General features: G+C 51.8%; 1 protein-coding gene across 2 annotated transcripts in view; it reads left to right on the top strand.

Moving 5' to 3' along the window:
- Window positions 1–23,816, top strand: part of PLXNA2 (plexin A2) — a 141,755-nt gene extending 117,939 nt beyond the window's left edge. For both annotated transcript variants that reach the window (XM_021536032.3, XM_021536033.3), the window contains exons 23-32: window positions 4,156–4,222; window positions 4,799–4,945; window positions 5,282–5,441; window positions 5,556–5,659; window positions 9,909–10,008; window positions 12,076–12,266; window positions 13,364–13,533; window positions 15,409–15,621; window positions 15,927–16,077; window positions 17,532–23,816. In XM_021536032.3, coding sequence (XP_021391707.1) covers window positions 4,156–4,222; window positions 4,799–4,945; window positions 5,282–5,441; window positions 5,556–5,659; window positions 9,909–10,008; window positions 12,076–12,266; window positions 13,364–13,533; window positions 15,409–15,621; window positions 15,927–16,077; window positions 17,532–17,627 — 1,399 coding nt within the window. In that variant the 3' untranslated portion in view covers window positions 17,628–23,816. The remainder of the gene's footprint in view (window positions 1–4,155; window positions 4,223–4,798; window positions 4,946–5,281; window positions 5,442–5,555; window positions 5,660–9,908; window positions 10,009–12,075; window positions 12,267–13,363; window positions 13,534–15,408; window positions 15,622–15,926; window positions 16,078–17,531) is intronic.
- Window positions 23,817–26,341: the final 2,525 nt, after the last annotated feature.

Below are 26,341 nucleotides of genomic sequence, written 5' to 3'. Positions count from 1 at the left end.
AGAGAGAAACGGGAGTTTCTAGCCAGGCAGAAGCCTGGGAAAGGGTTAGGAAATAATGTAAATAATTCTTTATCTCTCTTGTTGTTCACATTGTTTATAGTTAAGTTCTATCACTGTGCGTCAAGCACTTTGCACCAATGGTGTGAAGTGTTTTCACTCCAGGACCAATAGAGTTGGTCCTCATGAAGCTCTGTATAAAAGAGCAGTATTTTGAATAAATCAGTTTTACTCTCAGCAGCCTTCTAATCAAAGTCTCTTCATTCCCATCCTGCCTTGACAGCGACAGATAAGGTGGGGATAGGACACAGGTTGGACTTGATGATCTCAGAGGTCTTTTCCGACCTACCTAATTCCAGGATTCTGTGGTCTGAGGGCTCTACAGGGGGTTGGAAGAGAATTGCTGCTCTCCATGGAGGATTCCCATCCATTTCCTTGCCTGACTCCGGGATGTGGGAGTTCACAGATGGCTGGACAGGGTCTCAAACCAGATCCTCTGGCTCTGCCTGGCTGGAGAGCAGCGTTCGTGTGCCACAGCGGGCCAGGAGCTCAGGATGGATTGAGCAACTCACCCAAGGCAGAGCTGGGAAGTGCCAGCAAGAAAATAGGGGAAAAATGCATTAATGTGGAGCATAACAGTGGGCACAAGGAAAAGGCTCCCCCTGTTCTCCACGTCCTTGGCCTTGGCCAGTGCTGCCCCTCGGCTGTGCCGGGGCTCTGCTGGCATCGCACTGGAGAGAGAGGAGGATTTCACAGCTCCAGGAAAATTTCAGGGGTCCCTGCAGCCACAATGAATATACTTGACAGGAAATTGCTTTAAATCTGGCTGTGTTTGCGGAGGCAATAACTCATCTTGGCAAAGGAAGCCGCCTTAATTTCCCCCGTGGTTTGACGAGTCACTGGGAAGGCGTCTTCTGCCTCAGCCATCAATAATGACTTTTCCTGGCGCTCCAAAAAACACAGGGATGGTGATAAGGGCTGTGCCCCTCCTCCCTGCACAGCCAGCGAGGAGTCAGGGCCATGGGCTGTCTGTCCTTTGGGCTGTCTGTCCTTCGGCCTGTCTGTCCTTCGGGCTGTCTGTCCTGCACCAGGATTTACCCATTCCACAGGAAGCCTGGATCTTCCCAGGGATGCTACCACCAATCTGGGCAATTTGGACCAGTGTTTCAGCAACCTTATAAAAATTCCTGCTTTATATCTAGTGTGGATCTACTCCCTTTTAGTTTAAAAGCTTTATTCCTTGTCCTCACACTGCAGGTCCTATTAAACCTCAGGCTGGAGCCCCATCCCACCCCTGTGCCCGGCTGTTCCAGCCCAGCCTGGAGCTCCTTGCTGTGGCTTAATAAGGAGTGATCAGCCATGAAGTGAAACAGTATTTTTAAAAATGTTTTGGGCTCTCTGGTGGCAGCAGTTGATAACTGACACTCAGTTCTTTCCCTCTTTCTTTCTTCCTCGCTTTCCCCTCTCTCTTTCTTCCACGACTGCCCCTCGCGGGAGACAGCAAGAAAGTTGATGTTAAATCAAACAGCTGCTCTGGTTGCTGGCAGCAGCAGTTTGGAGACCTACATGGAGCAGGAAGAATTAATAAAATACATATTTATCTTTTAGATTCTCCCAGCTCGTTTTGTTTAGGTTTGTTTTCTTGCCAGAGCAGCCAAAGCTGGGCGCTGGCATCAGGCTCCTTTGGAAAATCATCTCTGGATCCTTCTGTGGTCAGCACAGGAAGGGTTTGCTCCAAGTCTAGGGATTCTCTTCTGCTCTGGTGATCTCCAGGAGATTATTCTTTATTTTTGGAGCAGATCTTTAACAGTATCCAGAGGCCAGCGATGGCACAGAGCGGTGCTGGTAGGGGCAGCTCAAAACCTGGCAGTAGATTTGGGGGCTCAGCAGATTTGGGGGCTCAGCAGATTTGGGGACCCAGCAGAGCCCTCTGTGTGCAGGAGACAGGCCAGGCCCTGGGCTGTGAGGCAGAATTTCCCATTTCCAAGGCAGAGGAGGGCAGGGATGCTCCATGCAGCAGTTCCCAGCACCAGGAAGGGAAAGAGCTGCCCCTCTGAACCAGGGGAACCCAGCATTGACTCCATTGCTGGCTGTCCCCAGGACTGAGGCACTGCAAATATCTCATGGTCATCCCACCCCATCCCATCCCATCCCATCCCACCCCATCCCATTCTCCCCTCCAAAACGCCCCAGCTTCTCTGTCACTCCAATTTCAGTGCTTTTTGCAGAGCTGGTGTCAGGCCCTGAGCAGCCCACAGGGACAGGGCACAGCAGCTTCCCAGGGAGGGCTAATTGGGAGACTTGCTGGTCCTTCATTTAATATTCTATTAACATAGTTTATTAAATTAATATTCCCCCTGAAGTCCTGAATGTATTATTTCCTGAGTTTTTCACCTCTTCTGTGGCTTGTGTCACTGCCTCTCCCATTTTCTAGGGCTGTTTGGAAGGGCACTGCTGCTTCTTCTCTTTAATTGGGTGCCTGAAATATTTCAAGCCGGAGAACGATGTGTGTGTCAATTTGTAGGGTGAATTTTTAGGCAGTTAATCAATTCAGCCTTAAATTCTTTGGGGATCTGCAGACATTTTCACAAATTCCTGACAGATGTTGCCATCCTAGGAGATGATGGATGATGCTACCCCAGATCTGTTGGCTGGCTGGGGTCAGTTTTTTTTGTTGAAATCTCTGGTTCCTGTTTATTCTTGATCTGCTTGTCTTTGGAACCAAGCCCTGTGCTTCTTCGGTGTGTAATTCCAAGCACTTGGAATGCTGTGGGGTTTCAGAGCAAGAGGCAGCACCTCATTTAAGGGGAAAACTCGGAAAAATGGGGCAGGGGCAAGATGTGACCCTCTCCAGGTCAGGGAGGAGGTCAGGTTCATGGCAGGGCAGAGGCGTCAGTCCCCAGAGGAAAGGAGGCCGGGAATTCCATTCATCCCTCTGCTTGCTGGGAATTGGACCTGATCCTGGTGTCCAGGAGGGGAAGGGTGGTGCTGCTGGGCCAGGCAAAGCCACGGTCACAGCTGGACAGGGATGTGGTCACAGCTGGCCAGGGACATGGTCACAGCTGGACAGGGACGTGGTCACAGCTGGACAGGGACATGGTCACATCTGGCTAGGGATGTGGTCACAGGTGGCCAGGGTTGTGGTCACAGCTGGCCAGGGTTGTGGTCACAGGTGGACAGAGTCGTGGTCAGAGCTGGGCATGGTCGTGGTCAGAGGTGCCAGGCTGCGGCAGAGCAGCTGTCCCCTGCACGGGGCTGGGGCTCCGGTATCAGACACCCCCACCGGAGCCGTGCCGTGCCAGGAAAAGCGGCTGTGGAGCTTTAAGGGAAAGCTCCGGGTCCTGCAGAGGCAGCGCTCAAAGCTGCCATTAGGAGCCATTGTATTTAAATTAGAGATAATCTCGGGCACAAAGCGGGGAGAGGACACGGGGTGGGACTGGGGAGAAAGCTGCAATTTCCCTGCCATTGTCACTCGGCTGTCCCTGATTGCCAGGAGCGCTGAAAATCCCAGTGATTTACTGAGCCAGGCTGTAATTTGCACCACGTGCGGGGAGCCGAGTGTCACCGGGCTGGCTGTCACCAGGCTGGATGTCACCGGGCTGGCTGTCACCAGGCTGGATGTCACCAGGCTGGATGTCACCGGGCTGGATGTCACCGGGCTGGATGTCACCATCCCATCGGGCTGGAACGGGCTGGCTGCGGTGCAGGGACGGGACAGGGATGGGACGGGGACCAGGACAGGGAACAGGACAGCCACAGGGACAGGGACAGGGACAGGGCAGGAATAGAACAGGGACAGGGACAGGGACAGGGACAGGGACAGGGACAGGGACAGGGACAGGGAGAGGGACAGGGACAGGGACAGGGACAGGACAGGGACAGGGACAGGGACAGGGACAGGGACAGGGACAGGACAAGAATAGAACAGGGACAGGGACAGGGACAGGGACAGGGACAGGGACAGGGACAGGGACAGGGCAGGAATAGAACAGGGACAGGGACAGGGACAGGGACAGGGACAGGGACAGGGACAGCCACAGGGACAGGGACAGGGACAGGGACAGCCACAGGGACAGCGCTGGCCCCGCGCTGCTGCCCAGGGCGCTGTGCCAGCTGTGGGGGCTCCGTGTGTGATGTGTGCCCTCCTGCCTCCCCCAGGACCGAGTCAGTGGCCGAGAAGATGCTGACCAACTGGTTTGCCTTCCTGCTCCACAGGTTCCTCAAGGTAAGGAGAGGTGGAGTGGGACCCCAGCTCTGCTGTCTCACCCTCCAGCCACCCCCGGGCTGCAACTCTTCTGTCAGGCTCCGAAAGATGGAGTAGCAGGGAAGGAGAGGTGGAAATTTGCTCTGGGGCTGCTGCTCCAGGCTCACAGCTTTCCCCAGCCTCGGGTCTCCCACAGTAATTCCCACTAAAGGAGGTTCTGTTACACCTCTGTGGTACTTGAGGGAAATTCTCACTTCTTCGTGCCTCAGCTTCGATAGTTTTTAGCTTTATTTGTGGCTTTGGAAGCCCCACCGAGTTTGCTCCAGGGGAGTGAATGGTGAGATCGAGATCCCAAATTTCATTTTTTTACAGCCATATAGGTTCAGCAGGGATTTCCCCTGCCAAAGACAGCACAGCCACGGAGAAGGGGAGCTCGGGGCTCTGGCTGAGCTCCCCAGGAGCTGCTGGGGGCTGCAGATGTGCTCAGGACCGAGGCAGTGGGGCTGAGCTGCGCTGGGGCAGCCCTGTGCCAACGGGGCTGGCACTGGAGGAGAGGCAGCTCCACCCTGAGCGGCTCCGTGTCCTCCTGTGCTGCAGGAATGTGCTGGGGAGCCCCTGTTCATGCTCTACTGTGCCATCAAGCAGCAGATGGAGAAGGGCCCCATCGATGCCATCACGGGAGAGGCGCGGTACTCGCTGAGCGAGGACAAGCTCATCCGGCAGCAGATCGAGTACAAGACGCTGGTGAGTGACAAATCTGCTGTCCCCAGCCAGCCGGGCTGGCCTGGGAGCAGGACTGAGGGCGCTGCCTGAGGTGTGAGCATTGCTGGGCAGTAAGGACCCGTGTCCCAGGCAGGTGTGCCCCAGTTTGCAGGTGTGAGGGGAATGTTTTATCTGCCTGTGCTCTGGGCACTGCCCTGCAGCCAGTGGAGCTGGGCATCCAGGGCTCCTCCCAGCAATAATTATGTAAATATTACAGGTGCAATAGCAGTGATGCATTCAGGGTTGCACTGGGGTGTTTTAAGCTGTGACACGGGGTTGCAGCTCTCCTTTAGAGCGTGGGTGGCTCTTCTCTTGCAGATCCTCAACTGTGTGAACCCAGACAACGAGAACAGCCCGGAGATCCCCGTGAAGGTGCTGAACTGCGACACCATCACCCAAGTCAAGGAGAAGATCCTGGATGCCGTGTACAAAAACGTCCCCTACTCCCAGAGGCCGAGAGCTGTTGACATGGATTTGGGTAGGAGCTGCCCTGCCCGGTGGGTGGGAGGGGGTGATCAGAGGGGCTGGGGCCGTTCCTGGTGGGGTCTGCAGAGCTTGGCCCCCTCTGAGCGTGGCTTTTTCCTGTCCCCAGAGTGGCGGCAGGGCCGGATCGCCCGCGTGGTGCTGCAGGATGAGGACATCACCACCAAGATCGAGGGGGACTGGAAGCGCCTCAACACCCTGGTGCACTACCAGGTGAGGGAGCAGCCCCGCTGAGAGCTCCCAGCAGGGAAAAGAGCAGCAGGAACCTCATTCCCAGGTGCCTGCTCTGCCCAGGCAGACAGGCAGGTCACGTTTGGGTGATAAACCAGAAGGCTTCCATGTGCTGTAGCATTAGGGGGGAAAGCAACCTTGACACGGAGCTCAAAGGAGGCAGCAGGGGTGAAAATCGGGTAAATTAAACCTGCCGGCCATGGGAGAGAGGCAGAGGGAGCAGTGCAAGGGCTGAGCTGACACTGCTGGGGATGAGGGGCCTGGGGAGGGCAACATGGGGGGCTCAGGACTTTGTCTGGGCTCTGGGACAGCCTGGAGGGAAGCAGGGGAGGCACAGTCACAGGAAAGTGGAGCCAGGTGGTGAAATGCTCAGACAGGGTGGCTGAGAAGGCCTAAGAAATCCTTGTCATCTTCGGGATAGGGCAGAGGTTGTTGGACAGGGCTCCTCACGGTGTGAAAGGTGGGAAGAGAGGGAGCTGAGGAAGGTTGGGTTAGAGGCAATCAAAGGAAAAGATGGGAGGAGAGGCAAGGAGGGGGCTGAGGAAGGTTTGGCTGCAGGGAGTCAAAGCTTTCCCTCCCAGCCTGTCTGCAACACGGGATAAGTGCATTAATTGGGACTGTAACCCACTCCTGTCCATCACCACCTCCCCAGAAGTGTTTAGTATTTAATCTGGCATCTCTCCCTGTTTATCCAGCATCTCCAGTCCATCAGCCTGACTCACGCTGGGGGACTTGAACGGGAGCCAGTATTGACAGGAGCCCTGCAACCAGGGAGCCAGGCAGGAGAGTGCCATCAATATGCACAGTGCATGTTAAAAAGCACCTCCAGGGTCAACTTTTCTGAGCAGCCCGCAGGATTTAAACACAGATTTCCGTAAAATGTCAGAGGAGTTGCGCAGATTAATTCCATTGTTCCTAAAAATCTGTTTTACCTGACAGTTGCAAGGGATTAACCAACATGCAGGGAAGCAGCGAGACTTTATTATGCCTTGATCTTTAAAAGTCATCGTGAGGAAGTCACAAGTGAAAGCTGTGCTTGTCTGATGTGTGCTGGGTGCTGGGGGAGGGAGCACTTTTGTTCCAGTGCCTGTGGGAAAGCCTGAGCCAAAAGCTTCCCCTCAAAATAAACAAAATCCTCGCAGCACTCGAGATGCTGCAGCTCTTGCTGCCATTGGAATGTCAGGTTTGCTCTGGAAGAAAGGAGAAGTTGGCAGGCAAACATCCAGCCAGGTAGGGACACGAGGCTCTGCTCAGCCCAGCGGAGCTGTCTCCATCACTAAAGAGAAGCCAAATTCTCTTCACTGCAGCAGAAATGCTGTCAAGGTGAGGCTTTTGCCAAAAAATAACAGCAATACATATATATAAACTAATAGCAATACATACATACATACATACATACATACATACATACATATATATATATATTGCTGTTCTTTTAGTTTATATATATATAAACTAAATATCTTATATATATAAACTAAATATTATATATATATAAACTAGATATTTATATATATAAACTAAATATATATATTTATATATATATGTATTGCTGTTAGTTTATATACATATATATATGTATGCATTGCTGTTAGTTAGTTTGGGTTTTTTTAATTCTCACCGATTTGGGTTTTTTTTCTGTTGGAGTAGAAGTTTTCATTAGGTATCCAAAACCAGATGTTCCAGGATTACGCAGTGAAACTCATACTGGGTAAAGGCCTGGCTGCAGGAGGGTATAAAACCACTGGAGTTCCACGTGCTCTCACCGCTGAACAGCAGGGTGACACGTGAACTGGTGTGGCTCAAACCATTCACAGAAACGTGGATTTCCAGAGGAGCAGGAAAGGTGATTTCTAGATTTTTGGGAAAGAAATGCAAGCTGCTGTGCAAAGCTGTGCCCGCCCTTTGCTCGGAGCTGTTTTCTCTTTATTCTGCCCTGGAGGCAGGGAGATCCCTGGGCTTGTGCTGGGGATGCTCAGCCCGGCTCCATCCCGCAGCTCCAGGTGTGTCCCTGGGACAGGTGCTGCACCTGGCAGGCTGCAGGGCCCTCCTGCTGCTCATTCCCTGATCCCTGGGATCCATTCCTGCAGCTCCAGGGCTCCAAACCACCCTCCTCCTCCTCCTCCTCCTCCTCCTCGCTGTGCCCCACACCTGGATGCTGGATTTTGCTGCTTTTGTTTTCTGCATTAGAATCACAAAGATACAATAACTGATCGAATGCATTTTTCATGGGAAGCCTTCACATACAAAACCCAAATTGGAATTAAAGAGAAATGTTCACCTTCCTAATAGTTTTGAACCACTTTATGAAATTATAGAGAGCACTGTGCGCCTCCTGCTTATTTCTTCATTTATAAAAATAGATGTGTAGCTTAAATAAGTGTAATTCTTTGTTAAATTCTCCGGAGCTGTTATACGTGGCAGGGAATTGTATTACATTTGTGTCGTATCCTTTTGGTTTCATGGCTATTAAACTCCATGGGAGAGTCTTACCCCGTGTGGTTTCACTCAGGAAAAATGAAACACTGAATTTAATATCGAATGATTTACAGTGGCTCACGCAGGGTTAACTCAGAGGCAACAGAGCATGAATACCTGTCAGCCTCTGCAAGTCTGGAGAGGCCAGGAGACCAGGAAATGGCTTTAAATGAAAAATTAGGAGGAGAAGGGGGAGGTTTGGGTGGAAAATGAGGCTTAGGAAGTGAAGGTGGTGTGGATGTGGCGCTGGAATCGCCATCGCGGCCTCGCTGCCCCACGCAGACACAGCTCCATGCCTGGGCTGCCTCCTTCCCCCCCCAGGTCTCCTTTCCCCTGTCTTTATGGTGCTCTGTGTTTCCAGCTTGTGGAATAATCAGAATATTTATAAAGTTGTAAAGCGGGCGAGCGGCTGGGAGCGTGTCCCGGGGGAGCTGCGGGCTCCACCTGAGGCTGCTGGGGCTGAGCTGACAGCAGCCGTTCCACCCAAAATTTACTGGGTGAGAGGGCTCGTGTGTGTGTGTGTGTGTGTGTGCATGTGTTTGTGTGTGTGTGTGTGTGTGGAGGTTTTAGTGCCTCTCTCCCACCTAAGCACAGCCCTGGTGGAAACGGATCCGGCGCAGGAGCACCCTGGGCTCGAGTTTCTCCCTGGCGAGATGGAGCTGAAGTGGCAGCTAAGAACAGCCTAAGAAAATAATATCAGCACTGATCACTTCTTCCACTGACTTAATAAATTGGATGAAGTGAGGCAGGAGCAGCAAAGGAAATTATGGAGGTGTTTGGAGTGTTTTGTGTAGAAAAATCTCACTTTTGTGCCACGAAACACAAGTAACTATTATTTCCACTATCACCAGCAACAATAATAACTCGGATTTCAGTGAAACCTTTCATCTGGATGGGGCTGCAGATAGTGTTCAGAGCTCTGGAGCTGCTGGGGGAGCAAAAAGCTCCTTTCATAGGGTCAGTGCTGAGTCCATCACCAGACTCCCAGCAGATAATGCAGGGTTTAGCCCCAAAAGGCAATTCCTGCAGCAGGAAGAGGCATTTCTTTTGTGCTGAGCCTCTAAAGAATATCTGCTGGGCCCTGGCAAGACTCTCTGCTCCCTCACTGTGCTGCACCACAGGTCACAAGTTCAAAATTAAAAGCTACTCAGGCCCATTCCCTGGAAACCTGCAGCTCCTTAATTAAGGGGAATAAGTTAGAAAACTTCCAGTGACTACCAGATTTATAGGGAGGATAAAATTAAACATGGCTACTAAAATCTGCTGTAACAAAACCTTGTTAGTGCTAATGTTCATTTATAGTTTGACTTCCCAGTGTTTAATTCCTTCTCTGGAGCAGTAAAGGGATAACAATTAAATACCCTGAAAGATGGCTTTATGACTTGCTCCGCTGTAAATCAAACTTTTAAAGTTCGTAAAAATTGCTAAAATAAAAAATGGTTTAATAGGAATGTTTTATGGCCCATAACGTTATTACAGCCCTTTTATTCCCTCTGCATTGTTACTTTAATTGGATCACAACAATTCTTGAGATTCTCATTTTTATTGGGTAAGGCGTGATCTTAAATCAGAACGACCAAAAGCATCTTCACCACATCCTTTGATTTATCCCTCATTTCCTTCAAGCTCCGGCCGTAGCCGGACCCAGCACGGGGCTCAGCCAGGCTGGGAGTGTGTCCTGGGCTGCCCTTCCCAGGATTTGCTGGATCAGCAGCCTGGGATCCCCTGACCTGGTGCTGTCTTGCCTCCCCAGGTGTCAGACCGCTCCGTGGTGGCTCTGGTTCCCAAGCAAACCTCCTCCTACAACATCCCTGCCTCTGCCAGCATCTCCCGCACCTCCATCAGCAGATATGGTAAGAACTGGGATGGGCAGGGACGGCTCATGGGCTGACACTGGCATGTCAGTGGGGAAAAAGCATCAGCTCCACCCAAAAAACCACCCAAAACAAATGTAAATCCAAACAGAAAGACATCCTTGGCTGCTGGTTTGGATTGCAAAGGCTTTTCCAGCTGTGAGAACAGCAAAAGGACCAGGAAAGGTGAGAAGGGGGAAAGGGAAATGCCAAGAACAGGAGAGCTAAGAGCAGCCTTTGGGAATGTGGGGCCTGGGACAATTCCAAGGGCTCAGAGGGGATGGGTGGTGCAGGAGAGGATCTTTGAGCCCCTGAGCAGGGCAGCACCACAGATAAACCTGATTTATCTGATCCTCCCCTGTTCCTCCCCGAGGGCAGGATCCTGAGCTCTGAGCTAATGGGTCACAAATGGGGAAGGGCAATCTTAGCACAGAGTGCAGGGATGTGCACACCTGGGAATTCCGGATTTGCATAATAGAAGGGCTCAGCACATTCCAGAGGGTCCCTGAAGATGCTGCAGCCTGAGAAAATGAGCCTGCGAGGTGCCAGGTGCATGCTTGGAGCACTAAATCCACAATAATTGTAATAATAGACTTCCATAAAAGGCAGCAGTGGCAAAATCTCTCGAGTGCTGATCTTTCATTATCGTTCATTTCACAGAGTGTTTTACCAGCAAAAAGTCTCCCGACAAACCCATCTCCTCCTCTTGTTTATAGCTCCCAAAATAATGTTGGTTTTTAGCTCGAGCAAGTGTTCTGAGGAGCCAAAACCAGGGGAGTCTTGAGGTAAAAACCAGGAGAAAAGGCATTTCTCCCTGCCAGTGTAGGTCCACACGTGTCCAACACATCCCATAGTCCAGCTGATGGAAAAAGCAGGGCTGGGTCTCGCAGCCTGAGCCCTCAGTGCTCATTGATCTCTGTCAGCTGCAAAAGCTTTTGCAAAGCACAAATACGAGCCATCATTGCTCATGTTGAGATTAATATTTCTAATTGTGCCGGCAGAATTTAAATTAGATACTTATTTACTTCCCCTGTTATATATCAGTGCAGAGATATGTTTAAAAATAGAATTACTGCATGCTTCCTGAGCTGTCCCCCTGTCTGTCTCCTTAATTATATCAGTTGGAGCACTCATTTATCTAAGCCTTAATCAGGGATGAAAATCCAGCTACTTTGGTAATGACTTGAGTATTTCCCTCAGCTGATTTACGATCGATCCCCACACTCCTGACGAGGAGGGTGAGCAGTGAACTGAAGGCTAAACTTGAGAAAATGCATGAGATTCCCAGAGAACAAAGAAATGTAGCAGGAGGGAAATCCAGCAAGGCACTTCTGGGCTCCTCAGCCTCGTGTCTCGTCCTGGACACGCTGGGGATGCAGGGAGGGACATTCTTTGGGAAGTGAAATATCTAAATTCCTGTGCCACATCCCCCCATGGTTTCTGAGCAGTTCAGGGCAGTGTCTGGTGCCCTTTGAGCTCCCTTTTCCCTGCAGGGACAGCAGGGACAGCATGAGGCTGGCTCTGCTCAGCCCAGGGATGGCGCAGGGTGCAGGACTGGCCTCAGGCTCTGCTGCTGATGCTCAGCTTGAGTCCTCACTGCTCCCCTGAAAACCTCAAGGACGAGCTCAGCAGCTTCTCCTGCCCTTTGTGCTGAGCAGCTCCTCATTATTTACAAAATCCTGAAACCAGGGCTCTGCTCCTGCGGGAGCCGGTGCCCGGGGTCGTGTGTGTGAGCCGTGAGTCAGGGAGGATTTCTGTGTCCTCTGTACGAGGAGTTCTCATCAGGAAAGGATTCAAATGGGGCAGGAAAGGCCATATAGGGGAGGGAAAAAAGCTGAATTTTGAGGTTTTTTTGTTGGAGACCAACACGGATTTTGGGCAAACGCCAAACTCTGACGGCGCAGAACGAGAACGCGCGCGAAACAGAACCGTGGTGGTTTTCCATTTCATTTCCCCACCAAAAAACAAACCCCAAAAACCCCAGTGCCAACAATTTGGGTGTGTCCAGCCGTGGTGAGGGTGCTGAGGGAGGTGCAGAAGGGGTGAGCAGCCTGTCTCCCTGCCCAGACTCCACGTTCCGCTACACGGGCAGCCCCGACAGCCTCCGCTCGCGCGCGCCCATGATCACCCCCGACCTGGAGAGCGGCGTCAAGGTCTGGCACCTGGTCAAGAACCACGACCACGGCGACCAGAAGGAAGGGGACAGGGGCAGCAAGATGGTCTCTGAGATCTACCTGACCAGGCTCCTGGCGACAAAGGTAACTGAGCTGAATTCTCCTGGGGAAGCTCAGCGAGGGGTCCTGGTGCTGCTCAGATCCCAACCTGGCTGGGTTTTCCTGGCATTTGGAGAGTCCAGCCCAGATTTCCTCACACTCAAGGCAATGGCTGCAATTCTCCTTTTTTTTTTTTTTTCTTAAAAACTGTTAAAACTGTTCACAAATTGGTGAATGAAGTAGTGCCTGGAAATATTTACCCATTCCCTCGACCAGGCACGGTTTTCCTGCCTTTCCCCACATGCTTATCAGCGTGGATAACATAGCTGTGCTTTGGAAAGCAAAAAAAAAATAATTATCTCAGGTTAGAAATAAAGAGTAAATGAGTGAGTAGCTGCAGGCTGGAGCTTTTCAAAAGACCCTGACCTCAGTTATTCCCGTGGGATCTGTGGTGGCACTTTTTGGGTCTGGTAACATCTGGTGTCCCTTCCTGCCACCACTGCTTGGGCAGGGGAGTGCCTGTCCCTCCCCTCGCCCCCTGGATTGCTGCTCCTGTCACCAAAACTGCAGGGAAAACAGAAACTCTCCAACAGCATCTTTTCAATATTAGAGAATTAGGTATTACTTTATTCTGGCCAGGATGTGCAATAGAAATTATTTCATCCACACGTGGCTAGGTTGTGCAGTGAAAATCATTCCATCACACATGGGTTTTTACCCCATTTTTCACATATTTATACATGAAACCTCCAATGAAATTCACATTTGCTGCTTCTAAATTGCCCAATTCTTAGTATTCGATTTCCTATTGGTTATTGATCCTTTCAGTGCTAACTTGGTCCCCATGCTTTGGTTCTGTTATCAATCATTTCCCAGACCAGGTGTCTCTGTTCACACCAGGGGTGATGTTTGTCAATATTCATTTATCCCCTTTGTATCTTCTGGCTCTGGGAATCTCCTTTTTGTTGACTGAAGCCCAGAAATCCTCAAACCCTCATTGTAACTGAGCCTTTTAAGAGAAATTCAGTTCAATTCGATTCCATTCAGTTTCCCCCACCCTGAGCAGAGGCGAAAACAAGCCCCTGCCTAAAAACAATAAAAGAAGCGGTTGGAAGCTGTCTGATTTGCCGTCCTGCCGTCAGGGCACGCTGCAGAAGTTCGTGGACGACCTGTTTGAGACGCTGTTCAGCACGGTGCACCGCGGCAGCGCCCTGCCCCTCGCCATCAAGTACATGTTCGACTTCCTGGACGAGCAGGCCGACAAGCACGGCATCCACGACACCGACGTCCGGCACACCTGGAAGAGCAACTGGTAACAGAAAGCTGGATGATTTTTTTATTATATCTGTACTATAATACATCAATATACTATTTTTAATATACTGGAACTACAAACCTACTTTTCTAAGTACCATATCTAACTAACAATCTAAGTTGTTAGTTGTTAGTACCAGATCTAACTAACAACTCTAAGTACCATAACTAACTAACCCACTCTGAGAGCCCAGCCCCAAGTGGGTTGGATTGGCCACCAGGCTCCAACAATCCTCACCAGAATCCAACCAAGCCATCACCCCAGGTAAACAATTCTCCAAGCACATTCGACTAAGAAAACAAGGAGCAGAAATAGAAATTGTTTTCTCTTTCTTTCCTCTGTGCTCCTCTGTGAAAAATTCTGAGAGAGAAGAATGGGCCTGCCACAGAGGGCAGGGAGGCAGGCTGGGTGTTCCGTGATTCTGGGCAAAAAAAAGGTGTGGGGAATTGTTTTGGGAAGGGCTGCCAAGCCCCAAAGTGGGGCACAAAGCTGGGCTTTGAGCCTCTGTGGGCTGCCAGTGTTCACAGGATCCTAAAATCCTGGTTTGGAAGGGAAGGGAGGTAGCCTGGCTACTCCTTACTCCTGGCTGCTGCCCTCGGGCTGCAGATCTGCCCGAATGGACCTTGGGAAGAGTGGGAAGCAAGGCTCCAGTGGCTGCACGGCCCTGCTGTGCCACAAGTGCACCTTTCCCATCACTTCGGGAAGCACCTGGAGCATTTGGGCACCAGCAGGAGGTGGCACAGGGAGAAGGAGCCGGCTCTGCATGCCTCAGGCATGGGCTGCAGCCAGGACCAGCCTCTCCAAACAGTGGGAGCTCTCACATCTCTGCCTCTGCTGCTATTTTAGGATTAAAACCTCTGTGGGTTGGAAATTTACCTCTGTGAGAAAGGAATAAAAAAGCACAACGAATGGTTTTTCCCTGAAGACCTTGTATTTTCCCCTGAGTCCCTCGTGGTTTAAAAGGCCTCTAATCATCATGGCTGCAAAAGCTGGTTCCCTGCTAAGGCAGTGGGAAGCTCAAAACAATTCATTTAAAGCCTTAGAAGATGGAGTTATTGGGATAAAAACTGTAGAATCACAAGAAATTATGAGAAAAAAAGAAAGCAATGACCACCAGAGTTTGGTCTGCCGGAGGCAACAGGCCCCACCAGGCCTGGACCTTCCTTCTCCCCATCTCAGCTGAGCTCTGCAGCATTTCCAGAAAGGGAATTTTGGTGGGGATGTGGGAGAAGGCTGCCCCTGGAGCAGGCAGAAGCAAAGGGAAGCTTGGAAGAGGGAGCTGGGGTGGCTGGGGCTGAGCTGCTCTCCTGCAGCACTGCAAGAGTTAAGGCTGCAGCCTTTCAGCGAGCTGGAGAGACAGAGAGAGCTGCGACTTGAAAGGTAATAGAAAGCAGCAGCTGCTTTTTTGATCCTGCTATACAGCCGAAGAAAAAAAGGAATAATAATTCCCCTTTGATTGCAAAGGCCCCAGGATTTGGGGACAAAGCCTGTGGTTCCTGCTGCCAGCTCGTGGGTGCTGAGCACTGCTCAGTGCCAGGGCTCACCCCACACTGCAGCCCTGCCCTGCTGAGCTCCTCCTAACGGGCTCCTCCTGCAGATGCTCCCCCAGTTCCCCCAGACTGCCCAGCTCTGCCCTGCTCATCTCCACTGCTCCGTGTGGGATCCGAGCCCAGAGCAGCTCCCGGGCATGGCAGGATGCACCAGCAGCCATCTGGGCTAACTGGTGCTTGGTGGCCTTGGCCCAGCTCCTGTTTAAATTCTTCTCTTGCTCTTCCCACCATTGGTGCTCTGCCTGGGAGCACCATCCACAGCAAGCGCCCTTGCCTTGCCTTTGTCTTCTCATTTCCTCTCAATTCTGGCTTTGCCTCCCAGCCTTCCCCTCCGCTTCTGGGTGAACGTGATCAAAAACCCGCAGTTCGTGTTCGACATCCACAAGGGCAGCATCACGGACGCCTGCCTCTCCGTGGTGGCTCAGACCTTCATGGATTCCTGCTCCACCTCGGAGCACCGCCTGGGCAAGGACTCCCCCTCCAACAAGCTGCTGTACGCCAAGGACATCCCCAGCTACAAGAGCTGGGTGGAGAGGTGAGGGCAGCCCGTGGGAGTGTGGGTGCAGGGTGCTCTGAATCCCCATGGATCTCAGGAGAGAACATCCTGAGCGGAAGGGAAGCACAAGGACCACCAGTGGTGCTGCAGGGTGGTTCTCAGCCCCGCCAAGCATCGCTGCTCCTGTTTTCAGCTCATCACAGCCCAGAATCCTCTTTTGCTGGATGTAAACACAAAGCAGAAGATGTTCTTATTCCTGCAGAGCTTAGCTTAAATCCCAGGGGGAGCAGGGACATTTGGGGCGCTCCTGTTCGTCACGTTTGCCCTGGCCCTCGTTCCTGCAGGTATTACGCGGACATCGCCAAGCTCCCGGCCATCAGCGACCAGGACATGAACGCCTACCTCGCCGAGCAGTCGCGCCTGCACGCCGTGGAGTTCAACATGCTGAGCGCGCTCAACGAGATCTACTCCTATGTCAGCAAGTACAGCGAGGAGGTGGGCACGGGCACCAGCGTCCCCTGGGCCATGGTGGCCCCTGGAGTGGTGGCATCCCCTGGGCAACAGCGTTCCTTGGGCCATGGTGGTGTCCCCTGGACTGATGGTGTGCTCTGGACTGTGATGGTGTCCACTGGGCCATGTGTCTTCTGGGCCATGGTGGTATCCCCTCGAGTGATGGTGTCCTCTAGGCAGCAGTGTCCCCTGGGCCATGGTGTCCTCTGGAGTGGTGGTATCCCCTGGGCAACAGCGTTCTTTGGGCCATAGTGGTGTCCCCTGGAGTAATGGTGTCCCCTGGACCATGGTATCCTCTGGGCCATGGTGTCCTCTAGGAAACAACATTCCCTGGGCCATACTGGTGTCCCCTGGAGTGATGGTGTGCTCTGGACCGTGATGGTGTCTCCTGGGCAATGGTGTTCCCTGGGCAATGGAGTTCCTCAGGCCATGGTGTCCCCTGGGCCATGGTGGTGTCCCCTGTAGTGATGGTGTCCCCTGGGCCACAGTGTCCTCTAGGCCATGGTGTTCCCTGAGCCATGGTGGTGTCCCCTGGAGTGATGGTGTCCTCTAAGCAGCAGTGTCCCCTGGGCCATGGTGTCCCCTGGGCCATGGTGCCCCCTGGGCCACGGTGTCCTGGGGGTGACAGGGCGCCGTGGCAGGTGTGTGGGAGAGCAGCTGCAGTGCTGGCTTGTGTAGGGATCCTCTGCTGCCTGCCAGAGCTCCCTGCCCTCCCTTCCCTGGCTGCAGCCCGGCCGTAGCTGGCACCGCTCCTGCCCCGCTGTTCCCTTCACTCACAGAGGGGTTTGGGATTGGCCACACTTGTAGCATCCTCCCCAGGAGGATTGAGAGATGAAATATTGTGGGAGCAGCTGGATACCTCAGCTCTGGCATGCACCCAGTGCTGTGGAAAATATTCCTGACCCATCAAAGCTCCCCAGAAACCTCGGTGTCCTTTGGGAGCAGCACGGTCCAAATCTCCGTGGTAGTGGCACAGGCTCCTGTTTGCAAAGGCTTCCTGGCAGCCTGAGCTCCTTTAATGAATGCATCACTTGAAACCAAGTTCTCGCCATCTGTTCCACCCCTTCATTTCTGCAAGAAGAACCGATTTTGTAATTATGTCCGTGAAACGGAAGGGTTTTGTCATTGAACTGCATGTAGCCATTTGTGATACAACGCCACGGCTATTTTCCCATTAGGGTTGAAAAATCTCATCACTTTCGTGCTAAACGAGACAAGAAATGTGGAGTCCAAGGCACCAGAGTGGTTTTTGTTGGGTGGGTATTGAGGGATCCAACAAACCAACGACAGCCTCGTTGTTTTGCTATTTTATTGGGATTTCACACCTCCTCACATGGAGCTGCTCACATCTCACTGCCCACCCACCTCCCCTACCCCCTCTCTCACGCTGATTTCTCTCCCTGATTCAATTTTTCCCCCTTTTCCTGTTCTCTCCCCAGCTCATCGGAGCTCTGGAGCAGGATGAGCAGGCTCGGAGGCAGCGCTTGGCTTACAAAGTAGAGCAACTCATTGGGGCCATGTCCTTCGAGAGCTGAAGAAAGGCCACGGACGGCAAAGGGCAGAGGATCGCACGGACTCCCGGGAATTTGGAGGCAGAACAAGCAAGGAAGGCACTGGACACACCCCCAAGGCTCCTCTGGAGAGAGCAGAGCCTGCCTCAAGGACTGGCTGTGTTCAAAAATCATACAGGATCCAGTTTGAAAGGGCAGGAAGGGAGGAAGATGAAGCATCTCAATCAAAGTCCAAGCAAGGTGGATCATTTTTTCGAGTGCACACAGAAAGGAAAGAACCTGGAAAATCTGGATGTCTCCACGAGTGCTGCTTTGCATGAAAATTGTTTAGTGTATATTAGAAAATAAAACTTTATTTAAAGGAGTTTTTTTGTAAAAAAAAAAAAAAAAGGAAGAAAAAGGAAAAAAAATAAATAGAGCAAAAACCACAGAGGCCATAGAGATAATCCTGGCAAGAAGGATCAGCCCTGAATCCTGTCCCTGAGAGCCTTCCGAGGACACAGCTCAGGCATTCTGCGAGCAGACTCTCACACCCACTGGAACGTCTGGAAAACCAAAATGGCTTCGGTTGGGATTCTTACAACAAATACGAGCACAAGTTTGCACCACACCTTTTCACAGAAGCAAAATAGCAGTTTTGCCTGAAAATAGTCCCGTGGCTGAGTGACTTAGAGGCACTAGAAGGAGCTTTACCTGAATTGCAAAACCATCCGATCATCCGACCTGTCTTGAAACCCAGCTTTATCCATGTATTTATATAGTGTCTATATATATTTTTTTTTTAAATCGCATTTGCTGTCGAATGAGGGAAGAAGATCTGAATTTCATTGCTCTTTCCTTTTCCACCTCCATCCCACCTCACTGGCTGATCCAGCAGTGTCCAGCAGTGTCCAGTATGGCCATGGTGATCCAGCAGTGTCCAGTATGACCATGGTGATCCAGCAGTGTCCAGCAGTGTCCAGTATGACCATGGTGATCCAGCAGTGTCCAGCAGTGTCCAGCATGTCCGTGGTGATCCAGCAGTGTCCACTGCTGGCTCCTGCAAGTGCCGCATGAGCCAAGGCAGAGCTGGGCTGACACCTCCAGGGTCGGTTTTGGGGGTCTCCAGCAGCCACCTCCAATTTCTGACAGCAAACCCCCCCAAACCCCAATGTTTACGGTGACAATACTTGAAGAGCCTGGACGCTGGCAGAGCAGATCTTTGTTTTTCTGCTGGATGTGCGGAGTCCTTGGGCACAGGCTCCCTTTGGGTGTCTCCAGCAGCATTTGCCAGGATTTGCAATTCCACTGGGAAAGGGAGAGAAATCTCTGCTCCAGGCAAGAGCAAACCTTAACCAGCACCCCCGGGCCAGCCAGCTCTGCTGTCGTGTCTCTGTGTCGGCGTCTCGTTGTTCTCTTCAGTTCCTTGCTGGCCCCCACGGCACACGTTCCTGTGGCCAGGGACAGGCAAATGTTTGTGAGTGTTATTTCTTTCAAAGACACCAAAGCTTATGTGTGTCCCTTTGTAGAGTGCCAGGAGGGGAAGGAATGCTGTAAATATCTCTCTCTGGAGTAAATATTGAAACGCGTGCAGGCTGCAGTGGGGAGGGCAGGGAGAGGAGGCCTGATGGAAATACAAGAGTTGGCTGCAGGAGCTTGGCAGTGGCAGCAAAATAATTCCTGGTGTTCCCAGGCAGCGTCACACCAGACTGGGACCTTCGTTTGCAGCCAGTGTGTGTTGAAGGAAAATCCACTTCCATCTCCATCCCCCTCCTCCACTATTCCTGCCTGGAGGAGCCCAGCAGGGCTCCCAGAGAGCTGCTGCCTTTCCGTGTCCTGCAGTCCAGCACCAGGGGAGGGGAGAAGCACGTAGAGAAATACTCAGGAAACTTGGTTTAATTACCATTCAGTAAAAGCCATGCCAAGTCCACTTTCTTTTGGTAATCCAATTCTGTGAGTCTCTCTGAAAAGCAGAAAATACTGATGATAATAATCAACCTTGTGCAATAAGTTCTTGACATTTACAGCAGCCTGAGCACTGGATTTACTGAGACAGGGGGAGAGTGGCAGAAACAGAGACTGAAAGGCAGAGCAGTGTTTGTACTGCTTGTTATCTGAGAGTTCCCTTCCCAGGGATCCCACTCCTGCACGGTGAATCTCATTTCTGAGGCAAAAAATGTGCAAAAATCCTACTAAAAGTCAGGCACTGCGGAGCCCAGCACCAGGAATGCCACTGGAGCAGTCCCTACTGGCCTGCCCTTTGCTGCAGGTACCACAGGACATGGCAGAGGGTCAGGCTTTGAAATCCTGCAGGTGTTTTGCAGGTTCTGTTCCTGCTGTTCACAGTGATCCATCACACAGCTTAGGTGATGGATTGCCAGACCTGTTTTAGCTGTGGTTGTTGGTTTGGGTTCACCAAGTTCTCATGGTACTCTGAAACCCAAAGAGAGCGCTCCAAAAAGCTCCTGAACGATTTCCAGACACTTCCAAATATCAGTCTGGGGAGTTACCTCTGCAGGACTCACAGAATACGGCCCAAAGCAAAGGCCTGCCTGTGCATCACCTGGGCCTGGAGACAGTGTCCCTGCCCAACAGCCCTCATGGTGCTCCTCTCTGCATCTCTTTGAGAGGCTTTTGTGCAGCTTTCAATCCTGCTTTCCTCCTCCTGCTCTCTCCCCTCTGGCCAGGAGCACCCCCCAAGCCAAGGCTGTGTCACTCCCCACTCCCCTGTATTTTCTCAGCAGAAGTGGAGGTCCCCACACACCCCCTGGATTCTCTGGGAGAACATTAAGGAGACAAGGGGACAGCTGAGTTCATCTTCTGTGCTGTGGGACCATTTGAGCAGAGAGAAAAAGGGAGGAGCAGCAGGAGCACTTTGCAAACCCATAAGCTCTTACACTTCTGACTGAATTCCGAAGGAAACAACAAAAACACCTCTTCCATCATCTGGAAAAGCTTCAGGAGGATGGCAGAGGGAGCAGCACAGTCCTGGCTGGAGGGGTGGCCTAGAAATACATTGCCAAGTATCTTCTCATGGTGGTTGACATTAATTATGGATCTTTACAGGCAATTATATGGATTGAAGCAACATATCCCCCTGGGGCAGAGCGCTGGGAATCTCTTGCCCTGTTTGCATCCAACGTTTCCATTCCTCCTTCGGGAAGAGGAAGCTTCAGATCTTAAAATGATGTTTTCTTCACACTCGCAGCAAACTGGACTGGAGGTTTGGTCAGGAGGGGGCACTTGCCTTAGATGAAATGATTTCACGTCCCTCTCATTGCCCCCTTCCTCCTGCAAGGCCGCTCGGAGTTTGGAGTCTCCAGCTCGCTCCGTTTCAGGTATTCCAACATCAAAGTGAGAGACGTCACTCGCCGGGATCTCTCCGCCTGGTGTCACCGCTTGAATAATTCTGTTTAATCTTCTGCTCATGAGCTATCAAAGCACCCACTCTGAGGGGGAGCGAGGTGCTAATCAAACGCTTCTCCACCTTGGAAGCCTTTATTAAAACCCCGCAGAGGAGAGCGGAGCTCGCGGGCAAGGCGAGAGCCCCACGGAGGAGCCACAGCCACCACAGCTCCACGCTTTGCCAGAAAGGGTGGATTTAAAGGGAGGCAGGAGGGATCAGCACGGCCAAAGCGCTGGAGACCTGTGAAATCCTGCATGGATATCCCTGGGAAGCCTGGCTATCCCGTCTGCAGCAGTGAGGACACACCGTGAGGAGCAGCGCTGAGGAACAAAACTGCTGCCACGGCCTCGCTGCAGCCCAGCGGCATTCCAGGGCTGGAATTTCAGGTTTTTCCCTGAAGGATGGCCGTGGGAACAGTGGTGCCTCCCCACAGGGCTGGGGCTGTGACACGCTGGGGATGGTGAGTGCAGCAGAGACCTTCATCACAGCAGTGCCTTCCACACTCTGTCTTAAAATCCTGGTGGCCCATCCCCACGTCGGTGTTCCCTCCTGCCTTCCACTGGACTCCACAGAAAACGTCCCAACGTAGGAAACAGTTTGGGTGGGCACGTGGAGGGCAAAGGCGAGAGGGTTTGAGGCTCTGGGGTTGCATCCTGCACGCTGCTGGCTCCGAGCTCCTCGTGGGGGTCTTGGTGTTTAAGTCTGTGTGAAAAAAGGGTCAGAGCAGCCCCTGCTCCAGTGGGCACAGCCTCCAAACAAGGTCGCATTCCAAGAAGTCCCCAGAAGCCAGCAGGGATGAGGAAGGCCAGGTTGGCACAGGGCAGAGCAGCTCCCAGCACGGTCCCTGTGCTGCTCCAGAGCCTCGAGCCCCTTCCCTGGCAGCAGCCCAGCCACGTTCTCCTGTCACTGGCTGTTCTCCATCCAGTTTCCATTGCTGTCAGAGCTCACCTGTCACAGGGACTCAGCTCCCCAAACTAAATGAAACTAAAAGAGACTGACTTGAATAAGCTGGGCCATCAGGGAGAGCTCACGTGTGACTCTGCCCTGGAGAGAAGAAAAAATGCTCTGAGGAGGGTAAATAACTGACATCAAAGATGCATTAAAATGCCACAGAGCTTCAGCCATCCTATTCCAGATCCACATTTGTACCAGGAACTGCAAGGCAATAGTGCAGGGGGCTGTGACATTGTACAGAGTTGTGTGTGAGGAAGAGCTCGGAGCACAGTCCCGTCCTTGGCAAAAACACCCAGCCTGCACCCAAAACCAGAGACCAGCGGGTCAGAGGCTGAGGGCAAAGCTCTGGGGACAGCTCTGAGGCCACCTGCGTGGGCAGGATGGTTTGGTTTTCCTGATGAGACCTTCAGTGGGGAAACCATCAGAGTAAGAGATGCCCGTGTGCTGCTGGGGAGCTGCTGAGCTGAGCAACCCCAAATGTGCAGCTTCAGAGCAGTTTGGCCAGGTTAGTTTTGCAGGGGAAGAGGATGGGAGCCTTTGGACCAGTTCTGGCTGTCTGGAAGGCTTTGTGCAAAGCCCCTTCACCCTGAATTCCCCCAGACTGGGGGGCTGGTCCTGTTCTGGGCAGGCAATGGAGCAGAAGCCAGAACCCCAGCTATGGGTGGTGCCCGGTGCCTTCTGGAAGAAACCTGGGGGTCTGTGGTGCGTGTCCTGCACCCCGGGGTGCTCTGTGGGGTGCTGGGGCCGTGCTGGGCTCAGAGATGGGGAGGTGGAAGGGTGGGGCAGTGCAGGCTGGCAGAGCCCCGCTGCTCCATGCTGGAAAAGCCACTCCATCCCTCCAGGGTGTCGGTGCCCGCCTTGCTGGGGTGGCAGCCAGCGGTGTTGTGGCTGTGCTGTGGGCATGGCAGTGTCTCTGTGCTCGTTCTTTCAGATCCCCCTTGTCCCTGTGTTTCCCATCCCTCTCCTTCCTTTGTAACCGTGGAATATAACCCTGAAAAGATTGTGACCTTGCTGCAGCCTTGAGGAACGTGCTCCAAAGCCCCACAGGGTCCATCCAGTTGCACGGACAATAAATATCCCAAACACCCCAAACTCGCCGGGCCTCCCGAGGCTGCCAGATCAAACAGGGCATCTCCTGTATGGCCTTTCCTTTGGGGTTTTCAATACCTCTCTTTGGAATAAGCTTGGAAGTTTATGCAACAGCTTCTCCAGCCGGCGTTCCCATCCCGAGGACTGGGCACACCAAGGTACACGAGGAGCCATGGGGAGGGAAAAAAGCTGATTTTGCCATGTTATTTCATGGCTTCAGAAGATGCAGTAAAAATGTGCTTCTCTTACTGCTGAGTTTTGGTGTTGATGGTACCTTGGGGGCCGCTGGGAGAAGCAGCAAGGGGAAGGGAATGTACAGGTACTAAAACTTCTGGAGTCCCCCCAAAAACGTCACAGAATGTAGAGGTATTAGCCATGGAACAGATCCTGATTTCTTCTTCCCCTTCTCCTTACAACCCCCAGCAGTTTTTAGGGGATTTGTGTATTGGCAGAACAAGGAATTGATTTGTATCTGTGCCCATTCCACCGTATCGTTCTCTGGCTCCTCCCCTCCCCGTTATACTTGACACACTGGAGTTCTGTATTATATTTTTTTTTTAAGATGATTGTCTGTTTTTTGTTGTTTTTACAAGTGTTGTGGAAAAAAAAAATGTAAGAAAGTTTAAGTATTTAAAAATGTTCCAAGGAAATAAAAGGGGGTTTTGTTATTATTCTAATATATTATTGTGTACCTATTGTAAATATGAAACACTCCTATTTTGCAAGCCAAGGACTCACTTTGTACTGTTGTTATATATAAATAAAGTTTACTGGTTAAAAAAGCCCTCCTGAGTGGCTCCTTGTTCCAGCATGTGCTGTGTGGCATTTATTGTGTGAGGAATATTTATTTACTGAATCCCAGCAGCAAGAAAGGGACAAGTGGAAATCCCAGACTGGTTTGGGTTTGCAGGGACCTCAAAACCCATCCAGTGCCACCCCTGCCATGGGCAGGGACACCTCCACCATCCCAACCCTGCCCAACCTGGCCTTGGGCACTGCCAGGGATGGGATATCTGGAAATAACCCCTGGATGGTGAAACTGGGGTGATGGAATCTGAGGTATTGATGATTCTGGGATTGTAGAAAGTCTCTGTCTGTCAGCCCCCTGCCAAAGCAGAAGCCATATTTGGTCTGTGCTGGTTCCAGGTTGTTTATTCTGTTTATCTCTCACATGTTCTGCTGCCCTGCCCAGCTCTGTCCTGCAGGGCAGCGTGTGGGGCTCTGCCCTCAGTGGGATGTGACAAACATTAAATACCAGAAACTCCCTGGGCTGCATTTACAAGAACGTGCCAATATCTGTCACCTACGTTGGACAGTGTGTCCCCAGCCTGAACCAACAGAAAAATGCCAACACCACAGTGAGACATGGAGGGCATGGAGAAGGAGAAAAAGGACAAGGCACACCCAATTTCCTCCATCTTGTCCCCTTTGGACCCCTCATCTAGAATCCTAAAATTTTACTTTTGCACCCGTGCCACACTTAATTATTACTGATATCAAACACTCAGAGCTGGTAATTGATCCTGCGAGATTGAAAACTCTTTTCCATGGACAGAGATCACAGCCAGTGTCTCTGGGGACTCTGTCCAGGGGGGCTCCTGACCCCTGCCAGGGTCCCAGGGCAGCCAGAGGGAAGCCCTGGACTCCCACACTGGGGTGCAGCCGGGATGGGGGTCCCCAACACCTGCAGGCAGGAGCAGCCTTAGGGCCTGCATGGAATTCCACTTCTTTCCACTCCAGCTGGAGCAGGAGCAGCAAACCTTGCTTGTAAACCAAGACCTGGGTGAGTTCTTCGTGCTTTCCCCTCTCTGAAACGCTCAGTCCTTGGGGGGAAACGCTTTTCTTCCATTTCATAAATTCAAGCCAACATCTCAGCAAACGCTGAGAGGCATCTGCTGAGGAGCAGGAGCAGCGAGTGACTTCTCCAGCAGCTGTCTGTCAACTTTAATGACCAATATGGTCGCAATTATAGCAATGAACTTTCTCTAACAGCCCAAAATTACTCTGGATGATGATAAGTGACAGAAAAACGGAGACCCTTAAGGAAGCATTAAAGAAGAAGCATGTGGATACGGAACAAGAGGTCTCACTGCTTTTCCTGGAGGATCTCAAGGGGTGGTTTTTCTTTTTTCCTTTCCAAATTAGGTACTAAAAAGGATAAATCTAAGGCAGAAGGGGAAGGCCTGGCACACTGTGGGTCACAGCAGGGAATTCAGTGCTGCCCCAGGATGGAGTTTTTGCCTGAATCCTCTGGTTTTAGTGCAGGGCTGATGGGGAGAGGGGAAGCTGCTCCTGTTTGAAGGGAATGCAAATCCATCATGTCAGAGCAGCACTCTGCTCCTCAGGCAGGCCATTCCAGCTTATTTCCCTCAAACTGAGACCAAAGCTTGACACGGACCTCAGGGGAGCAGCTTGGCCACATCCTGCTGTGTCCCACTGGAAACCAGCAGGTTTTAACCTCCCCAGCCTCCCATGGGCTCTGCTGCTGGGAGCCCTGGAACCACTCCAGTGCTGCGGCCACCCAAAGTGGAGCAGAGTTTTCACATGATTTGTGAATCAAGGAATAAAAGAGGAGCCTCCTGTTTTTCACCTGTGCCTCGGGTAAGTCTAAATTTAAAGAATTAAATAGGAGCTACGGTTCCCAGAGCTTTCCTAAGGGCTGGGGGAGATGCATTTTGGTTTTTTACCTTCAGTGATGCTGATCCTGTACTGGCTTCTTCATGGCCACTGCACTGTAGGATGGAGCCTGGAGGCAGGACAGCAGCTGCCAGGAAAATCTCCACTCCCTGTGACCCTTTGGGAGGTTATTGACTCCTTCAGCTCAGCAAAGGAGAAAGAAATTCCAACACGAATCGACAGCATCGACCATGGGGGTCATTTGTATTCATCTGCACCTTGTTAATAGATGTAATAAGGATACTCAATTAAAAATTACATTTTATCTGGCGTGCACTTCACAGGCCTTTATTGGCACTGACAAGGTCAAGTGATGCTTAATAAAGGTTATATAAAATGCAGATGGCTTGGATCCCTCCATCACCCCCACATCCAGGGCAGAGGAGCGAAGAAAGAGTCAGGACAGCAGGTTTGGAATTTCCACTGGAAGTTTGGGGGTGCCAGGGCTGAAAGAGCAGCAGAATATCCTGGAGGTTCCCCTCACCCCCCACTTTGTCCCGGCCACCCCTGCACCCCCTTGGCCAGCTCCTGTTCCACCTGCAGAGCGTGGGATGCTCCTGGATTTAATCACTGTCACTCTGCAGATTGTGCAGCAGATTTTGGACGTCCTGGCGCTGGCTTTTCCAGCCTGGTT

Source organism: Lonchura striata, chromosome 30 (genome assembly GCF_046129695.1).
Source record: "Lonchura striata isolate bLonStr1 chromosome 30, bLonStr1.mat, whole genome shotgun sequence".
NCBI lineage: Eukaryota > Metazoa > Chordata > Aves > Passeriformes > Estrildidae > Lonchura > Lonchura striata.
The sequence above is the reverse complement of the archived record's forward strand: the minus strand, read 5'-3'. Positions and strand labels throughout refer to the sequence as shown.